The following is a 14,123-nucleotide window of genomic DNA, read 5'->3' on the forward strand; positions in this document are numbered from 1 at the left end:
AGTGCCTTGGAAGAGACTCTCCTCAGCTCCCCAGGCTGGGGGTCTCCTACAGAGACCCCAGGGAGGTCCGGGATGAACTCGGACCCCTCCTGTCAGCTGGGTCTCAGCGCGTCTCCACCAGAGCGAGACGGGACGCGTCCAAGCAGTGAAACGCTTAGACCGGAAGTCCATGTTGGTGTACATGCTGAGCATGAAACCATGGTTAACTTAAAGGAAGAAGGGAGTGGTTAATAAATGTTCATGAATCTGCTTCATTTGCAAACTGTAGCTTTTTGGGAGCCAACATTGCATGTATGTTCTGTTTGGAGTGTTACACAGTTGGGGCAGGGGTATCAGTTGGTATGGGATACATAATTCAGAAGTCCCTCAACTTGGAAATGGAATCATTAGTGGCATGCAGTGATGCCACTGTCTTTCCAAGATGCGGGGGGGGGGATGTTAGTCTAGGTGCTGTAGAACATCTTGTTGGCTAATCTTGCTTTAAAAATGAGGAAAAGATAGAAAAAAGGAAAATTAACAGTCTTGGGTAATGGAGCTGTAGAGGCCATGATAGGAGGAGGGAGTTTGTTTGGCTATACACATCAAAAATTGGCCAGTTATCAAATGACTGAGTATAATTCTAAGTAATATTTACATAAGAAATGGATTTTTGTTTAAATGTCAATTTACCCCCTCTTTTGAAGTCTTACAAAATATAAACTTTGATTCAATAACTGTGTATTTTATCCTGTAACTGTTAGAAGAAGCTAGCTGCATTTTAGTGTTTCCGTATTGTAAAAGTCTTTAAAAAATTAGAAAACTCAAATATGTTTGAGGGCATGTGCGCTTTTTATTATGCATGCCGGAGGATGAATTTAATTTAAGTGTAGGTTTGTAAGCAATTCCTCTTGCACTTGTTGCCAACTGTATCAAATTGTTTGAAATATTTATTGTACTCTCATTATTGTGTATTTCTTCCCCCCTCCCCCTTCTTTACAGTCTGTAATCGTGAAAAGCGTTGAGCGAAATGCCTTAAACATGTACGAGGCACGGAAATGTCTCCTGGGCCTTGAAAGCAGTGGAGTTGCCATAGCAACGAGCCCATCCACAGTCTCCTGTCCCATTGGCCTCTCGTGTCCTGGCTTGGATATCCTATCCTCAGCTGGGCTAGGACTCACTGGACTCGGTACAAACCGTTATGCTTGTGTTCATAATATTTTTTAAAACTTAGCCTAACGATGTGCAAAAAAATGAGCTATGTGCCTGAGATCCAACAGGGGAAATGGAAGTAATTGTGTTTGTCTTAGACATGGGAAATAAAGGGATTTAGGCCTCTGTTGGTTGGTCAGCAGTGAAGACTGGAACTGTTGAAATAGAATGTGCAACAGGGAAGAATTGGATAAAACGTTTGGACTTTTTAAAAAACTGATGTGCCAAGTTCCCAAAGTTGGCTCTTGATCCCACTATTTATTTATTTATCTATCAAACTTTTACCCCGCCCTCCCGCCAAGGTGGCTCAGGGCGGCTTACAAATAATTAATACCAGTATACAATTAAAACCAGATTAACATTTGAGGGGTAGGGAGGGACGTTGCAGCTCTCAATTTAAATCCATTGTACATACATACATATGATGTGTGCATGAAGCTGCCTTCTGCTGTATCCGACCATCACTCCCTCGGGGCCAGTATTGTCTACAGGGTGGGATAAAAATACCTAAATCAAAAAATAAAAATCACTCCCTCGGGGCCAGTATTGTCTACTCAGACTGGCAGCAGCTCTCCAGGGCCTCAGGTTGAGATCTTTCACATCACCTACTACCTGATCCTTTTAACTGGAGGTGATGGGGATTGAACCTGGGACCTTCTGCATGCTAACCAGTTACTCCACCGCTTAACCATGCCCCCCTCCCGAGTTCGATTACTTGGTGAGAGGAGCTACCATTCTGGGGGCTGTGGTTTTTAGTGTGCTACTCTTCAAGAATGTCAAGGAAGCAAAGAATATCATGTATCCTTCCATTTGGTATCAGATAGGAATAATTTGAATGAATGACTTTCCCCCAAAACATTGTTTAACCATTTCTGTACAGGCATTTGTAACTGGTCTCTTATTTTTGGTGCAGGTCTCTTGGGTCCCACTGCCTTGTCCGTCAACACATCCACTACTCCAAATTCTCTCCTAAATGCCCTTAATAGTTCTGTCAGTCCTTTGCAAAGTCCTAGTTCAGGCACACCTAGCCCAACGTTATGGGCCTCTTCCATTGCCAATACAAGTGCCACAGGCAAGTATATTATCTTCACGTGCTGTTAAAAAGTAAGGTTTTTGAAGCAAGACACTTTTTTGTTTCAGATATCAAAGGAAGAATTGTATTAATCTGGAAAGGACTTCTGTTCTCTTGCTTGCAGGATTCTCTGCTATTCCCCACCTGATGATACCATCTACGGCCCAGGCCGCTTTAACTAGTATACTTTTGTCCGGAGTGCCAAACTATAGTCAGAACACACCCTCTCCCCCTCCCGGCTTAACCCCAGTTGATATCCATGTCAATGGCATACAAACAGAAAACAAGAAAAGCCAAACTTCTCTGAACGGCCATGTAAAGGTAAACAAGGTGACTTTAATCTATAAGCTATCAAAATCAAGACTTGCAATGCTTAGATCAGGAGTCCCAACCTTTTTGGACCTGTGGGCACCTTTTGAATTCTGACACAGGGTGGTGGAGGGAGCCACAAAATGGCCACTATGGGAGGCAAAGCCGACCACGCATGCATGGGAGGCCCAAGTGCAAGAGAGGAGAGCAGTCAATTTTAAATAATGCATCGGGGAAGAGGAGTCAGATAAAGAATAAAGCCAACGGTATTGGCAGTTGTTGCTGAAATGTTATTTTAATCTGAGCAGCTGTCAGGGCCCCGGTCAAATCACTCTTCGCACACACTTTCTTGGTTGAAAGTTTTATTAGAAGATATGAGATGTTTAGGGAATGACTTCTTTTGTCAGAACTGAGGTGCAAAGGCAGGAAAGGTGAATGTAGTTACAATCACACATTCCATTCATACACGTCAGCAATCTACTCGGACCATAGGAATAGGGGCCCTCCTGTAGCTAATCAAAGATGTTTCTCCAAGGACATCTCCCCGTGTGAAACGATGTCTTGTTGGGGCTCCATAGAAGAGCTACAGCTGCAAGCGTCTACTCCTACACATGTGTTCTCACTCACACTCTCACTCCCCTCGCCTAGCAATGCGATGGCAGGCGAGGGTAAAGATAAACCCACTAGAATACACTTTGTGGGGGTGGGTAAGCCAGGTTAGAGCAGGGGGAGATACATCAGGGAGTTTTGAATGGCAATAAAACACCTACATATGATCAATCAACCCGAGCCTGACAACAGCCACTCAGATTGCCCATGGGCAATTAGAAGCCCTACTGGGCGGGAGCCTACCTGGCCCCGCCCACTTTCTAAAAGCACTTGACGGGCACCAGGAGTGGTGTTGGCAGGCCCCAAGGCACACACCCCGGGCGCCACCTCGGGGGACCCTGCTTTAGATTGATTCGTTTTTAAAAAGCATCGATTTGAAAAGTTCCACAAGTAGGACAGAACACTACTACTATTATTATTTTAACATTTTGAGATCTCAGCCTAACAATTACAAAATGTGACAATAGTGTCTAGGTAAGTGGAAGGCTGGGGTCTGCTTCTAGTCATTATCTAAGGGGAAGGTCAGGGGTCGCAAGAGGTAGCCATGTTAGTCTGCGGCACCTTGAAGACTACAAAACTCATTCCAGTGTAAGTCTTATTGTGTGTCATGGGTAGGCTTGCCAAGTCCCCTCGGGGGGCGGGGAAAACCCTGCCCCAGAGGCCCGTTCCCCACCGGCGGCGGATTGGGCCCCAGTGGGAACCCCACCCCGACATCCACGTCACCCGGAAGTGATGCGACCACGCTGGGGGCGGGGCCACGGTCATCTGAGGGAAAACACTATGGTTTTCCCTTGGATGGTCGTGGCCCCGTGCCCGGCGTGGTCGCGTCACTTCTGAGTGACATGGATGCGGCGCGCGCGCACTCCAGCCGCCAACCGGGAGTCCCCCGCTGCGGTGAAAATCAGACTTGGCAACCCTAGTCATGGGCCAGTCCACCAGATGCATGGAGTGAGTGTCCATAACAGTTAATTTTGGGGTTGCATGCAGCAGGCAGCTTTGGGGAGATGTTACAAAGAGAGAAGAGGCCACTTTGAAACTGTAACCAATTACTGCAATAGAGGGATCAGTCCACGCAGAGGTGGTTAAAGGAGCCCACTCCTGACTGCAGAAGAGGGCAGAGTAGTATAAACATAAGATCTAATCAAGGAAGATATACTGTGAAGCCAGAGAAGCAGAATTAAAAGCTGCAAAGGGTGTGGGGTCTTGCTGAGCTTTTGATGCCTGCAGTGAGTGAGGGAACTAACTGGGGATGAAATAGTATTGAGTCTACTTGAGTCGGCATATCTTCCTTGGTGCACAAGGGGATGTGGGTTAAAAAGACTGGGTAGCTCTTACTGCAATCCGGATCCCCAAAAAAATTAGCTAGGCAGAAGCCTCTTTGAAATACCGGACTCACAGTAGCGATGTCTTCTATTTCAACAGAGCAACTACAACTAATCTTTTTTTGTTTGCCGTTGCACAACAAGTAAACGTTGTTTTAAAACCATGATCGATAAAATGTGTGTGCTTGCTCTGGTCGGCACCGCAGTGAAGTGAACCCGGAAACAAAACCGACTGCGGAACCAGGGCCGGCTCGCCCGCTAGCCAAACTAGGCCTTCGCCTAGAGCATGAGCCAGCCGTTAGGGCACGGGAGGAGAGGCAGGGGTGGCCGCCGACGCTCCTGGCCAGCAGCTGGGAGGAGCGCCAGGGCTGGAGGAGCTCTGCCGGCTGCAGTGTGGGCAGGGCGCGGCGCTGTAGCTGGCCGGCGGAGGAGCAAGCGAGGGGGTGGAGGCAGGGGCGGCCGCCAGCACGCCTGGCCAGCATGGGCAGGGCACGGTGCTTTCCTTCCCCCCCCCCTGTGCCTCTCCTTGATACAGGAAAGTGGGGGGGGAGGATAAGGGAGACCTTCTCCTCCTCCCCCCCCCCGTCGAGAGGGCGTGCCTTGGGAGGTGGGGGGGGGCCCCACCGTGTCCCCCCACCCCCCAATTTGCAGTTATTATTCCCCCTCACACAGAGAGAGAGAGAGAGATGCCGACGGGGCCACGCTGCCACCTCGCCTTCCCTTCCCTCCCCCTCAAGGAGGCGCGGACTCACCAGGGCTGGGGGGGAGAGCCCGCGTCTTCCCTCCCCCAGGGGGTGGCGGCAGCACTTTCTCCTCCCCTACGTGAGGCGAGGCGGAGAGACTACAAAAGCCACCGGGCTTGGCTGCCCGGCTCGGCTCTCTTCCCCGCCCTGGCGGAGCTCTGAGGCTCCCGCTGCTCCCGCTGCTCCCGCTGCTCCTGCTGCCTGCCTCTTTCCTTCCTTCCCGCTCATCCCCCATCCACTTCCAGGCCGCTCCCCCTTCGCCTTCCTCAGGCAGGCGGGCTGACTGACTGAGCCGCTTGCTCGCTCCCTCACTTGCCTCCTTTCCTCCCTCCCGGGGCGCACCCTGGGAGACGCCACTCCGCTCCCCTCTTCCCTCAGCTGCAAGGGAAGCCGGCCCTGGCTGGTGGGGCCAGCCCACAGTCTCCCTTTCCCTCCCTCCCTTCCCGCCTCAGGCCGCTTTCCTACTCGAGCCTGGCGGGGGGGGTGAGGCGGCAGTGCCTGCGGTGGGGGCAGAGGGAGAGTGCCACCGCCCCACCGCGTTCGCCGTTCTGGGGGCGGGCAAGCGGCGGGTCTCTCCCCCTCCCTGGCGGGCCTCTCCAGGGTGCCCCCACACGCTCCACACACACCCCGCGCGCTGTCTCCAGGCCCCGCCGGGAGCTTGGCATCTGCTCTCACGTAGAGCGCAGGACAACCTCGGGCCGGCCCTGTGTGGAACTACATCGCTGAGATTAGGCTTGATTCTCTAGGGCTTCCATTTGATTCTGAGCAACAAAGTAGGCAAGGGTGCAGTTAGCCGTGACTCATTGGGAGAGTCAAAACCTGCATCTCCAGTAGCAGAGAGCAGATCACGGCTCCTTATAAGTGAATCGCCGCAATCCACTTCTGATGGGGAGAAAAAATAAAACACAGTGCTGTTGTGTTTGGGAACCAAATCTGCTCCTCGGCACTGTTGCTGCGTGGGTTTGCTTTCCCCCCCAACAGGCATCCCCGAAAGGTTGGATGCAGCTGTCAAGAGACTAGATCCTATGAACTTCCAGCCATGTCCTTTATTGCGTGTTGTTACAGGAGTCTTGCAAGCTGAAAATAAAAAGGGGTCGAAGCGATACACTGGGGGGGGGGGGGGTATGGTACTTAATCAGTTGCTTCAATAAAATTATTTTGAAGTCCAAGATGATGATTTAAATGTTCTTGTACCAATTCTAGACTTCAGCCATGAAGTACACAGCTCTGTCTGCTGCATCACTCGGTGAGAATGTATTGAGTTCAAACCACAGCGATCCATCCCGGCAGATGAGTAGCCATAATGCCTCCGAACAAGTGACGGCCAAGGCAAACGCTGGAGAAGGTGGAATAAAAAATTAGCATGATGCATTCTTTATGTCGCTTTGTTTTTTTTTATTTTGGAGAGTCAGCATTTCCCTCTCAGGACATTCAGGATAAATGTAATAATTGCACGGGGTTGACAAGGGAGTCTGAACATCATCTGAGCACAAAGTTAAGAGTGGGCTTAGTCAAGACTCTCTGGTCTTGCAAAATTCAGTTAGGGACCCAAGATAAAATTGCTTGGTGTGAAGCAATGTCCATTTGCTGTTCTTTTCTATAATATTCACAGTGAGTCTTTACAAGGTTTCATTCTGAGCCTCGCAACTGAAGTTCTGTTAATTTCACAATGTATGAATGGTGGTAAAGTGGCCATTAACAGGAAGGCCGTAATCCTCATGGTCTCTCTTGTTAATGTTGTCGAAGGCTTTTACGGCCAGAGTTCATTAGCTGTTGTAGATTTTCTGGGTTGTATGGCCCGGGTTGTATCTTTCTGCGTTATACCTCTGAGAACGCCAGTCACAGTTACTGGTGAAACGTCAGGTCCTACAGGGTCAAGACCACGGCCATACAACCCGGAAAATCTACAGCAGCTAATCTCTCTTGTTACTTCAAATAAATGCATGTTGCTGATTCCATAGGTATAGATGCGTGTCTCTAGATTCTTTTATCTTAAAAAGAAAATCTAGCTAACATGGCCCCAAATCTGACTTGAAGGAACGTTGAATTCTTGAGACTCTGTTTAAATAATACAAACTGAATATGATTGTGTATAATTCTACTACTTCTGGCAAGATGCATAACTGAGATGAAGACTAGGTGCATCCCCAGTGGCTGTTCAGAGCCTTAAATGCTGCCAACTTCCTTTCTCTAATGAAAGTTCTGCTCTGGGATTTCACTCTTCCACAGCATGATTACAGAATGCACAATCTCCCTGACCGCAGGTAGAACATTAATTCATTTGTTAACAGATCCAGTTGGTCAGCTGTGTTGGTCCGAAGCAGTACAACAAATTTAGAGTCCAGGGGAACCTTTAAGACCAACAAAGGTTTATTCAAGGTGTGAGCTTCTGTGTGCACACACTCTTTATCGAATACCTTAGAATGGCATGCTAGGTTCAAACTCATAGCCAGAGAATGAACAACAAATTAACATGTAACATGATGATCATCAAGATATGCAAAGTGACACTAAATAATAAATCAAGGTTATAGGGTCAACAGTTGTAAAGCAATAAATATGTCAAACTAGCAGAAAAAATGTCTAAAGGTTTCTTTTCTAATTGTGGGAAGTGTCTGGGAATCTTCATTCTCCCCTGTCAGGCATGGAGGGCACTTAACACTACCTCCCCCTCCAAAAAAATGCTGTTATGTCAGCACACATGTATGCAAGGGATATTAGGATGTATTTGATACTTCCCTTTATTATAGGTCACTGTGGCTCAGAGGTTAAAGACACTGAGCTGCAGATCGGAAGGTCTGTAGTTCAGCAGTTCGAGACCCTAGTGCCATGTAATGGAGTCAGCGCCCGCCTCTGGCCCCAGCTCCTGCCAACCTAGCAGTTCAAAAGCAAGAAATTGCAAGTAGATAAATAGGTACCACTTAGGTGGGAAGGTAACAGCATTCTGTGTGCCTCCACATTTAGTCATGACCACGGAAATGTCTTCGGACAGCGCTGGCTCTTTGGCTTGGAAACGGAGACGAGCACTGCCCCCTAGAGTCGGATTCGACTGGCTTTCGAGCAAGGGAAACCTTTACCTTTTATTATAGGAATGGAACGGAACGTGGCCAGGGATAGACCTGCTTCACTTAGGAGGCAAGAAAACTTTATCAAATAAATCGACAAGTAATAATGAATAGCAATTGGAAAAATTAATTTGGGGTTAAGAGGCGTAAGAAAAACAAAAGTTGTATGAATTGTATAATGATATATTTTCGGAATGTAGAATTAAGTTTGTGGGAACATTCCCAACTGGATTATAAATATAGGACAATAGATATATTAGAAATCAATCCAATTTGGGCATATTGTAGGTTATCTTTGATAAATTAGTTTAAATGTTATTCCTTCCTTTGTTATGATGTTTTGTATAAACTTGCATTATGGGAATTAAACGCAAAATAAAATATTAAAAAATGCAAGAAAACTTTATCAAAAACGTATTTGATAAAGTATGCGTGCACACAAAAGCTCATACCTTGAATAAGCTCATACCTTGAATAAACCTTTGTTGGTCTTAAACGTGCCATTGAACTCTAAAATCATTTGTCAACAGTTTACCTAAGCTTCGTGGGTTCAGTATTGTAAAAAAGATCCGGTCGCCTCTGTTCGTGGCAGGGTTTTCCCTTAGTCTTCAATCATCCCCATGGGATTCCCACTTACATATGTCTGTGCATTGTTTTTCATTTGTTCCTTGCAGGGTGCAACGATGCTTTTGTGGAAGTGGGCATGCCGAGAAGCCCTTCGCATTCTGCAAATGCCAGCGACCTGAAGCAAATGATGAGTTCCTCCAAGCCGCCCTGTGCGAAGAGGCAGACCGTAGAGTTGTTGCAAGGCACCAAAAACTCGCACTTGCAGTATGTTGCATTCATAAGTATGAGACCATAGAAAGTGCAGTGGGGACAATCGGTTGCCCTCTTGAGTGGAATGAGCTGCTCGGTCATTTGTGATCCCCCAGTTTTTGTCCTCATGGTCCATGCACAGATTCAAGCCTGGTTCCGGGTTTTGGGGTGCCCTGGGCAAAGTGCACCTGACCACTGCCAGGCCCTCCCTTCTCACACCCCTTCCTGCTAAGCCCGCATGGGGTGAAATGGCTACACCTGTGACAATCCCTCAACAACACACACCTAGCCGAGGGGCTTTTTGTTCCTTCTTGAGAGTCGTATCTGTGTCGTAACACTTACGTAACACTCTGTTTTCAAAGTGGTTTAAGGACGTCGTGGTGGTGGTGGCTTATAGTCCAGGCTTATAGTTATAGAGAAAGAGGTACTTTTCTCCTTTTCTCACAATACAAGAACTCGTGGGCACTCCATGAAATTGCTGAGCGGTCGGGTTAGAACGGATAAAAGGAAGTACCTCTTCACCCAAAGAGTGATTAACACATGGAATTCACTGCCACAGGAAGTGGTGGCGGCTACAAGCATGGACGGCTTCAAAAGGGAATTAGATAGGCATATGGAGCAGAGGTCCATCAGTGGCTATTAGCCATAAGGTATAGATAGGGGCTCTGGGGCAAGTGATGCTCTGTCTTCTCGGTGCTTGGGGGGGCCAACAGTGGGAGGGCTTCTAATGTCCTGGCCCCACTGGTGGACCTCCTGATGGCACCTTGTATTTTTGGCCACTGTGTGACAGAGTGTTGGACTAGATGGGCCTTTGGCCTGATCCAACATTGGTGTCTCTTATGTTCTTATGTTCTTACCTTTCTAGCTAAAACTCAAGATGGATTACATAGTGTAAATCAAGTGCATTCAATAGGATGGGGCATCCAGTGAGCAATAAAATAGTGCTTGGGTTATAGAAATCAGAAAAGAAACAATAATCGCGAAAGTTGTCTAAAGAGCCTAACAACCCCGTAAGGTGTAAGCAGATATTAGCCTGATATTGCAGGGGAGGATGGCTAAAGAAAGACACCTGCTGTGAATTCATGGTTAGAATCTGGGAATTCCTGATTCAGTGTGTGACCCACGACACTAGCTCCCTAGAGGAAATGTGTTTTCAAATGAGTTCTTAGTCAAAGCAACTAACTATAACTACCTCTGCATGGACTAGCTTTTGTGTTACTTGAGTCCTGAGGTTGCTGCTTCTGCATGGCCGTGGCTTATGCCGCTCTAGCAAAGTGTGAGCTTGGAAAACCATGTGGGAGGGGGTGTATAATGTTTTCTTGTTTCCACAACAATGTCTCTGGCACAAGGAAAAAGGTAAAAGCAGCATCCTGGGACACAGCTATGTCATGTGACCCTCTGAGGTGATCTTTTTATTCCATTCTAAACTCAGAATGGTATTAGAAAGAAGCCATATTGAAGTGGCAGCCATCTTGATGAATGGTATTAGAAAGAAGCCATATTGAAGTGGCAGCCATCTTGCTGAGGTAACATGAGAATTCCCTTAGGAAAACTAAGATGGTTCAGTTAACAGTGTTCACTTACCCTCTGTTTAGGGGCATTTAGATCAGAAAGGTCCCATATTATTTGAAGAAGAAGAGAAGAAGAGATTGGATTTATACCCCGCCCTTCACTACCCAAAGGTGTCTCAGAGTGGCGTACAAACTCTTTTCCCTTCCCCTCCCCACAACAGACACCCTGTGAGGTAGTTGGGGCTGAGAGAGCTCTTGACAGAAACTGCTCTTTTCCAAGAACAGCTCTGAGAGAACTATGGCTTGCCCAAGGTCATCCAGCCAGGTGCAAGTGGAGGAGTGGGGAATCAAACACGGTTCTCCCAGATTAGAGTCCGTGCACTTAACCACTACACCAAACTGGCTCACTGAAGGGTTAGGAGGGAGCTTGTGGGTGAATATTGGGAGACAGAGAGTGGGCTTTGGTGTAGTTTCGTGTAGAGGTTAAGTGTGTGGACTCTAGTATGGGAGAACCGGGTTTGATTCCCTATTCCTGCACTTGCAGCTGCTGGATGACCTTGGGCAAGCCATAGTTCTCTCAGAGCTGTTCTCTCAAGGACAGTTCTGGAAAGAGCTCTCTCAGCCCCACCTACCTCACAGGGTGTCTGTTGTGGGGAGGGGAAGGGGTTTGTAAGCCGCTCTGAGACTCTGAGTGAAGGGAGGGGTATAAATACAATCTCTTCTCTTCTTTATTAACTTAGTTATCTCTCCTCTGAGCTCCACCAGTAACACTGAGTCAACACAAAGGGAGAGGCACACAGCTTCCTGTGTACCACACAGGTTAGAATTGGGTGGGTTTTGCTTTCCATTTTCTGTGACCCTGCTCTGCTCTGAGAACTGGGAGGGAAAGAACCTTGCAGCTAAATTTGAACCACGACTCCAGTGTATATCCATTCCATACTTCTGGTGTTCTATGCCACAACTAGCTAGTTTTCCCGTTCCAGAAAAATATGCCTTCAAATATGCTCCATAGTACATGGAATTTCAGTATTAAAAAATTAAATGACAATTTAATACCAAAAAGTGAAAACCAAGGATTGTAAATTAGGTTTTCTGTTGCTAATCTTCTGTCTGTCTACTATGTATAGGGCTGCCAAATGTGGGCGGGGGGCGGGGAATCCCCCGCTTTGAAGGGCCGATTTCCGATGCGGCGGAATCGGGCCCCGGGGGAACCCCGCCCCCAGCGTGCCTACGTCACTTCCGAGTGACTTGCGCGCGCACACACCCACGACGCCGGCCGGGACCCCCCCGCTCCGGGCGAAGACGGATTTGGCAACCCTAACTATGTAACACCTACTTACACATCTGGGAGAGGTCATCTGACATATCCTGATTACTTGATTTCTCTTTTTCAACTAATACTGGGTAGGTGGAACTTGTGAATAGAGTGAGTGGTGGGCCGAATAAGAGCTATTCAATAGAAATTGGATCCAGACAAGGCCGAAGGTGCTCTTGGTGGTCAGTTTCTGTGTTCAAGGAAGTGGCACTAAACCTGTTTTAGACCTGCTAAGAACTGTATGGAACAGCACAGTTTCAAAGGCTGAAGTATTTCTTAAGAAAGGGGGTACTGACATCTTCCAATTTTCCCCTCCCTCCACATCCCACTTGAGCCCCCTAACATTTTGTTCCTGGGAAGCTGGCAAACCCTCAAGAACACCGTAGTGAAGTCTGCTGTGAAAGCAGAAAGTAGGGGGAAGCAGGTGTTAAGGACACAAGTCCCAAAGTGCATGATTGGATGCAGGCCACCATCTTGTTATCTTGCCCTTCCTCCAGAGAGCTCAGTGTGGCATATATAATTCTTCCTCCTCTGTTTTTTCTTCACACAACAATCCTGTTGGGATGGATTGGCCCAAGCTCACCCAGTCATCTGACACAACACTCTGCCGACTGAAACTGGGCTGCACTCTCCCCTAAGGACCACGTTTGCCTCTGGGGGATGCTATTTATTGGTCCCAGCGCTTTCTTTGAAGGCTCATGTCCTCCATGGTATGAAGGAACCTTCTGGCTTCAGGTGGTGACCCCTCCTAGGGTATAGTCTTGCCACAGCTATTCACGCGTGTCTTATCATCCATGCAAGGCTGTTGCAACACATTGTACATGAGCCCACTTCGAAGAATCTTCAGTATCTTTCCTATGAGGAAAGGTTAAAGCGCTTAGGGCTCTTTAGCTTGGAGAAACGACGACTGAGGGGTGACATGATCGAGGTTTATAAGATTATGCATGGGAAAGAGCTGGTAGAGAAAGAGGTACTTTTCTCCTTTTCTCACAATACAAGAACTCGTGGGCACTCCATGAAACTGCTGAGCGGTCGGGTTATAACAGATCAAAGGAAGTACTTCTTCACCCAAAGAGTGATTAACACATGGAATTCACTGCCACAGGAAGTGGTGGCGGCTTCAAGCATGGACGGCTTCAAAAGGGAATTAGATAAGCATATGGAGCAGAGGTCCATCAGTGGCTATTAGCCACAAGGTATAGATAGGGGCTCTGGGGCAAGTGATGCTCTGTCTTCTTGGTGCTTGGGGGGGGGTCAACAGTGGGAGGGCTTCTAATGTCCTGGCCCCACTGCTGGACCTCCTGATGGCACCTGGTATTTCTGGCCACCGTGTGACACAGAGTGTTGGACTGGATGGGCCTTTGGCCTGATCCAACATTGGTGTCTCTTATGTTCTTATGTTATCTTCCTTGGCTCTGGGGTAGAGCAGCCAAAATAGCTTAGGATTCTGGTACCTAAATGACTGCTGGTTCCCCTGTAAACCTGCCTGTGCTTTGAGGTCCCGGCTGCAATTGCAGCTCCTCTTGCCTTCTGAGGTTAGGCTGGTGGAACCTGGAGGTATTGGTCTTCCCCATGGCAGTATCCTATTTGTGGGATTTCCACCTCCCCAAGGGAATGCAAGTGTTATCAGATTTACTGAGTCTTAGTCTGAAATGTTTTGTCCTAAGCCACAGGTCAGGAAGCTGAACTTTTAAAAAGTTCCACTGGCTGCTCCTTGCTGGTAACGCACATTTGTTTTATTTTTATGTTGTGTTTCTCTTTGTAATTTATTGCAGCCATTCTGAGCACTTGGGGAAAAAATGCAAAGAAGTCTCTGTTTGCAAAAGGAAGCTAAGCTCCTCTTTGCTTCTTGCAATTGTACTTTAATCGTTTCTCCATGATATTTAGATTTTTCTAGTGTGTATTTATTTATCCGGGGAAGGAAATTCTGATTATGGACAATGAGCCCCCAAACTCTCTCCATGCTTTGATCTGAGTTTGCTGGAAGCGAACGCGTGCAATTGTGGCCATGGACACCAAAAGCAAAACATTAGCCGATCGCCTGCTATGTCATCTGTTTAAAAAAAGAGCTTTAACATTCTGGAGGAATACGTGCCGCGTGATTGATAGCCCACTTCCTAAAGAATAGGTGCTTAAATCCATCTTGCCTTTAAATTCTGTTTTCCTTTATATT

At 47.5% G+C, this 14,123-nt stretch overlaps 1 protein-coding gene across 1 annotated transcript in view; it reads left to right on the plus strand.

Moving 5' to 3' along the window:
• Positions 1–14,123, plus strand: part of BICC1 (BicC family RNA binding protein 1) — a gene marked incomplete at its 5' end in the record, with an annotated part of 55,872 nt that overhangs the window by 23,404 nt on the left and 18,345 nt on the right. Inside the window, 5 exons of the mRNA XM_015419918.1 lie at positions 979–1,165; positions 2,102–2,260; positions 2,385–2,581; positions 6,447–6,588; positions 8,983–9,139. Of these exons, the coding sequence (XP_015275404.1) occupies positions 979–1,165; positions 2,102–2,260; positions 2,385–2,581; positions 6,447–6,588; positions 8,983–9,139 (842 nt within the window). The remainder of the gene's footprint in view (positions 1–978; positions 1,166–2,101; positions 2,261–2,384; positions 2,582–6,446; positions 6,589–8,982; positions 9,140–14,123) is intronic.

The sequence above is a fragment of the Gekko japonicus genome, unplaced genomic scaffold (assembly GCF_001447785.1).
Source record: "Gekko japonicus isolate JY-2015 unplaced genomic scaffold, Gekko_japonicus_V1.1 scaffold3513, whole genome shotgun sequence".
Classification (NCBI taxonomy): Eukaryota; Metazoa; Chordata; class Lepidosauria; order Squamata; family Gekkonidae; genus Gekko; species Gekko japonicus.